At 39.1% G+C, this 6,687-nt stretch overlaps 1 protein-coding gene across 1 annotated transcript in view; it reads left to right on the top strand.

Moving 5' to 3' along the window:
- LOC107102803 (chromosome unknown open reading frame, human C2orf76) overlaps window positions 1-6,687 on the top strand; it is a 16,529-nt gene that overhangs the window by 2,050 nt on the left and 7,792 nt on the right. Inside the window, exons 2-3 of the mRNA XM_015402237.1 lie at window positions 1,159-1,209; window positions 2,017-2,054. Of these exons, the coding sequence (XP_015257723.1) occupies window positions 1,159-1,209; window positions 2,017-2,054 (89 nt within the window). The remainder of the gene's footprint in view (window positions 1-1,158; window positions 1,210-2,016; window positions 2,055-6,687) is intronic.

Genomic DNA, 6,687 nt, shown 5'->3' with positions numbered 1-6,687 from the left:
TGAAGGTTAAATTCACTTCAAATAATATACACAACTAAGTGTAGGATAAATTTAGATCAAGTTTTATTATTTCTACTGTAATTGACATCATATCAAGAAAAAGAAAAAAAAAACGGAAGCTTATCTGGCATTCTAGTGATTTGTAAACGAGGCCAAAATGAAGAATAAAAAAAAGCTGTAAATGACTGTACTTCACAAACAAAAGGCGCACACATAACAAGTCATTTTACAAAAGAAAAATAAATGGGAGGGAACTGCAGTTTATTTGGCATCTGAAGAGGAATACATTTTTTGTAAACTAACGTAAAAAAAAAAAGGCAGTGCTGAAATTAAGTGTACATCACACCAGAGAAAAAAAGATGCACTTCAGGCCAATTAACTAAATCTTAAATACTTTGTAAACACAAGCCCCCTTATCCCCTCCACACTTTTGCCCTTGACTTTTTTCTTCCCCTCCAAATCTTAACCACCCCTTGTGGTCATCCTTGCACATAACCCCATTATCACTTAAAACTGTAAAATCTTCTGTTCATCTTCAAAAGCCTGCAACAGTCAACATTTAGCTTAAGCTAAATGCACCACGTGTGGAACTGAAAACAATTCCAAACAAAGTTCATTTATACAGATAACGTTACGCTCAATATTTCACAATAGTGCCCAGTGACCAATCTATATCCTATTGGTGTTGATGAATAAGCACAGGCAAGACCCGACTTTGTAGTCAGTAGGTGGGGTCAAAACACTTCCGTTTCTCTCGCTCTCTCGCTCGTGTTTTTTTTGTTTTTGTTTTTTTACTTAGTAACTAAACCAAACATTGAAAATGTATCGTAAAAGTATGCAGTTAAGTTTGTGAATGTACTGAAGTAAAAGTGAAAGTTTTCAAAAAAATTTATACTCTTGGAAAGGATTAAGTACTCCAAAATATACTTAAGTATAGTAGTGAAGTATTTTTACTTGGTTACTATAAAACACTAAAAATCAAGTCCCCGTTCTCAGGGCCGGTAAACCCTCTGTAAAGTAAAACTTGTAAGAAAACTGATAAATCCAGACTTCCCTTAAGGAATGCAGTGGTATAAAAGATATAAGCTAATACATTGTGCTGATGTTTGGACTGATTTGGGGGGAAAAATGTCCTGAAATAAGTACCATTTCTTCCAGATATTGCCACAAGACCAGGACTTCCTCCTCCTTTCAGAAACTATGGATATGGTATGTTTGTTTTTTTTTTGTTTTGTTTTTTTGACTCTGTTGAAACTATGTGTCATTGACAGTAGGGATTCTATTTTGAATCTTCTTAGTTACATTTTCCTTTAGTTTGTTGAAGTTCTACAGCCACATGTACTTGGAAACTTGTTTCCAGAAACTCTCATGTTGTACAGGTTGGGTCTCTTTTGTTGTTATGATTGCCTTTGAAACATAAAACATACATTACAAGTTCTCTGAACAGTTGGTCTGGGTTAGGTTTAGATATGAAATAAAAGCAAAGATTAAGCTTTTTTGAATTTTGAGATCTAAGGTGAATTTGGTATGCTGTTAGCTGGCATATACTAATATTTTACTAATCAATTTAGGTTTCATTTATATATTTTTTTTTTACTCTTTTGTGTACTGAACTTAGAGCAAAATATTTTCAGGGACCGCACACTACTTAGTATCCCACACATTAAAGTAAAATCACCACATTTAGAACCAGAATGATCATTCAACTATCATAGAATCGGGTTAGTGATTCACTGACAAGTCAGTGACTGTTTTTAGATGTATTATTATCTACAGCTGTCATTTAAAGAACCACTTTAACTTGGGGCAACTGCTTAGTATTGCCTAATGGTAAATCCCCCCTGTACTCTCACACACACACACACACACACACACACACACACACACACCCACACACACACACACACACACAGAACCAGTTTTGATAGTGTTTACATTATTCTCTTTGAGGGCCTGTTTTACATGCTCTCAGATATAAAAATGACTCCATATAATTCTTCTCTTTTATATTTTCAGACACCATGAAGATAATTCACCAAGCTCATGGAGCAAAGGTATCTGTCTAATCAAACTCATGAAAGTTTTCTGGTTAGGATGCATCCAGAGATGTCTTCCTGTGAAATGGGTTGTTTATTTGAAAGGATGTGTTTCAATTCAAAAATACTTTATTAATCCCAAACGGAAAATAAATAAGAGACAATCTTATGTTTTGACAGGTTTTATTGATACATATCTGTTTATCCAAGAAATGTTTAGAGGCTTGAGTTATAAAATGCTTCTTTTGACATTGCAATGCTTTAAATGGCATTTCCACTGTCAACTGTTGGACGTGGTTTGATAGGGAATGGCAATCTACAAAAATTCTTATCTTTCACACAATACTGCTGAAAGCAGACCAAACTAAACAACTAAATAACAGATACAACTGTTTATTTTTATTTAGTTTAATGTGCAGCAAACCATCCAACATGTTTCTCTGAATGTAGCACCAGAGAAAAAATCAGTGACAGCAAGAAATGGCTTTGAGTTGTGGTGTCAGATCTTGAACACGAGATCTAATAGAAGTGTAGCCCTCACAATTATGTAATAGTTCTCATCCTCTCTGCTTCTGTCTCCTTGAACCCCAGTCGGCCTCAGCAGATGGCCGCTCACACGGAGCCTGGTTCTGCTGGAGGTTTCTTCCTGTTAAAAGGGAGTTTTTCCTCTCCACTGTTGCTACAAGCATGCTTAGTGTGAGGGATTGTATTTGAGTCAACGAGTCAATGCAATCAACTGGTTTACCTTAGATAGAAAACTTTGAATCAATTTGACTGGATGATCTGGTTGAACTGTAAAGTGCCTTGAGATGACTTGTGTTGTGAATTGGCGCTATAGAAATAAACTCAATTGAATTGAATTGAATTCATGGGAGAGCACCGAAATAGTTATGACACTTTTATACAATGTAAGCAGCCAGTGTACAGTTTGCATAAGTATCTAAATTTGATGACTACTCAAAATAATCCAACACAGAGCTGTAAAATTCAGAAACTCTCGCAACTTTTGTTGTCAGGTTCAGGTTCACCCTGCAGTAAAAATCAGGGAAAGGAACTCTCTGCCTACAAATCATTACTAGGGATGCATTGATCTGATACATGGATCAGACATTGGCTCCAATATAGATTAATTTGCTGAATATCTAACCCAGTACACATGGAAGTGTTAACTCTTTGTTTTTGTTGCTTATTTGTTAATAATTAATATACACCATGCAGTTAAATGCATTTATGGCTGTGGACAATTGGCACTTGTTTTAACAACGTTTATGTCAAAGCTAAAGCCTTCTTTCTCATAGCAAGAAATATGATTCGTTCATTTAATATTTGAATTGCATCGGTATCAGATCTCAGCCGATACACTCAGCCCAGGTATCTGTATCGGATTGGATCGTAAAAAAACTGGATCGGTGCATATTTAAACATTACAGAACTCTCTCACATCTGACAGCAACTTGGTCCTAATTTTGATGGTTGATAATATTACACCAACTCTTAGTGGATAGTCAAAATAAGTGGTCTTCTTATTTGTCAATTTGGTGATATGTTGCGTAAAACCATCCTACCTGCTCGTCCCCATTTTCACTTACCAGTGGTGAGTCTGACATCGTGGGAAAAATTGCAAATCTTCCTTTGGAAAGTTAGTTTGTACGAGTGATGCAGACAGCATCTTTATAAACAGAGCCTGCAGAATTTGGCTCATGCATGCTCCTGCACGCCGTTAATAGGCGCTCGGGAGCGGGTACAGGGTTCTGCGTATGCATTTTTTTTTTTTTTAAAGTGGAGAGGGCGGGTCTTTTCAAAAATTTGCGAAAATCCTCCACTATACCTTTAAAGACTATTGTGAGGATTTTGCAGGCAGCAAGACGTTTATCACTGTGTCCCTCTGTCCACATGTGAACCTACTCTCCTGCTTTGAAGAGCAAAGGGAGCCAATTGTCACTCTTACTTAATATTGATTGAAAGGAACTTTGAAAATAATAATAAAGAGGCCCCTAGTTTTATCTCTTACTTCTTGACATTGTTATAAATTCATCTGAAATTGGCAGTTTTTGGTAGTGGGACAGTTTTTTCCCCAATGTTTCAAAAATCATTCAGCTGCAGCATAATGGCAGCTCACTTAAAACAGGTCTTTTCATGTTCACCCCAAAACACAGTAAATATTTGTATTTGCAACCTAATTGCAATTTTACCAAATGCAGTTTTCAAACTGCAGAGCCACTCAACTTTGGTCACATTCAAACAAGCCATTTGAATAGTAATAATGCACATATTTGCCACCACAGAGGGGAAAGAGAGTTGCAGCTATGCATGTGAGTTAAAGTCCTGCCCGGAGTACTTTGGAGATCAAGTTTTTGAGGCCCTGGAACCCATAAATCTAAGATCAATTGAATAAGTAATGTAGGTAGAGAGATTTTGATCAGAGAAGAAGCACATAATGGAAATGCTTATATCCAGCATGATTTTCCATCTGCCCACAATGCCAAAATTAGTAGAAATTTGCTTTCTGTTGGTTTAGCTTCATTAGCCAGGAAACTTCTTAATAAGGCCTGGATTGTGGCGGTCTTTTACTGTGCCTGTTATAAATGTAAACAATAAAGAGAAAAAGATATGCTAGCCAGCTAGCTTAAACCATATGTATAAATACACTCTGCCTGCAGAATGTAGAAGCTAAGGAGATTATGAGTTGTGTTGCGCTCAATTTGAACAAAATATGCATTTTAAGGCATACAGAGACATTCTGCCACCATCTAATTTAGCGTTATGGGGTTGTGGTGATAATATACCACTATACTCTTCTGATGCGAGGGCCTGCAGATGGTTTGCAGAAGAGAAGTGTACTAAGAAGATGAATGAAACATTCTCATATGGTCTGTGGAGACCAAGATAGAGCTGTTTTGGTTTCAAAGGTGTTAAGCAATTGTGGAACCATTTAGTGTGTCTCTGCTCTGCCTTCTCAAAGTCTTAGTTAGTTGTGGCTTAAGGCCATTGAGCCTGGTTCTGTAGAAAGTTTCTGTCTGTTAAATATTTTCCCTTCTGTTGTAGCCACATGTTTGCTCAGATGTGGGATTGCTGCAAAGTCAATGGCAGTGCAAGCAACTGTACACTGCTGTTACATGTGGGGGGAATTCTGCATGTCAACGGAGTGCAGTCTGTATGGTTTTGATGAAAAACTTAATGAATCTGTGTGTATGATGGATTGAAATGACTCTGAAATGTGCTATTGAATGTAAGAACCAACTCAGCATATGAATAAACTGAATTGAGGGGATTTGGTGGGGGTCAAAGAAGAGACTCTCTTGCCTACATTCAAGCATGGAGGTGGGAATATTATGGTTTCAGGCTACATTTGGCCCACTGACTGCGGGGGGGCTACAATTTGAAAAAACATGGATGCCAAGGTGTAAATGTAACCCTAAAGGGCTGGTTATACTCCTGAAGCAGTGCGTCACAGTGAGCTTGACGCAGACATTTTTGATTTATGCTCAATTTTGAAGCGTGGTTTATGCTATACGGCTGAGGCGAAGAGGAAGTGGAGGCGAGTTTAGTCCGACAACGGAGGGACATGATGGCGAAAAACGGGATCCAAGTGGAAAAAGGGTCCCAGTGTTCTTGTGCACCTCGATCTTCTAGCTGGTCAAACGTCATGAGTTGTTTTCCGCAATTTCGGTCATAAAAACTAAACAAGCCGGCCTCCTGTCTGCGGCACTGTCTGCGGTCAGTTACAGTTTGGGAGAGGTGCAGCAGAGATTCTGCGGAGGGGGCGGGGAGGGCTTTTCGTTCACTGCAACACCTATGCAGAGGACCTGGTTTTGAAGTATAAATCGGCCTTAATGCTACGTTCCCACCAAACGTGATTCGAGCAGCAGCTTTACGTGCAAAGTCTATGGTTGATGCACATCAAGGCACAACTCATCTCGAGCAGCAGGAGCAGCGCATGTTTAAGCCTCTGAGCAGCTGCAGCAGAGTCTTGTGAGATTCTGAGCATCGGAGGCGAGTGATGTGCCTCAAGAGCAGCAGGTGCAGGAGTTAGAAAAATTAAACTTGGGTTGCCCGACGTCCCAGATCAAGCAGCTGATCTGGGAGCTTGCAGGGAGATAGGGCTGGGTACCGAACATCTGTTCTTTTATAGTACCAACCGAAATGCTTCGGTTCTACAGAGTATTGAAACATGCCTCGTCTCGGTGCCAAGTTTCGGTGATTGGCTGTAACACTTAACGTGATTGCGTCATCCAGGAAAAATACATAGGTGGTCCCGCCTACAGCCAGGCTTCATGTGTATCTGTTGTGAACTGGTTGCGAGTGTCGTGGAACCCCTTTAAAATGCCCCCCAGTTCAAAAGTGTGGCTTCACTTTATTAAGACTGATGCCAATAGTGCGCAATGCAATACATCGTGCACGGAAACAATTTAAGAGCAGAAAGTTGCTCGGTGTTTGACTGCAAGAAGAGCGGACCGCAGCCGGCGCAACCATCCTCCTCTCAGCAGCAGACCTGAGTTATATTATTAAATACTGCCAAAGAATAAATCAAAGTGACCAGAAAAGTGACCAAAATAAATATAACAACCTGAGTTATTACTTTGAAGTTTCTGGCCCCTCAGCATTTTTCTCTCAATTGTTAGAACTACGTGGGAAACTGCCCAGAACTGAA

Source organism: Cyprinodon variegatus, unplaced genomic scaffold (assembly GCF_000732505.1).
Source record: "Cyprinodon variegatus isolate N-32 unplaced genomic scaffold, C_variegatus-1.0 Scaffold1322, whole genome shotgun sequence".
NCBI lineage: Eukaryota > Metazoa > Chordata > Actinopteri > Cyprinodontiformes > Cyprinodontidae > Cyprinodon > Cyprinodon variegatus.
This window is presented reverse-complemented; position numbering and strand designations above follow the sequence as displayed.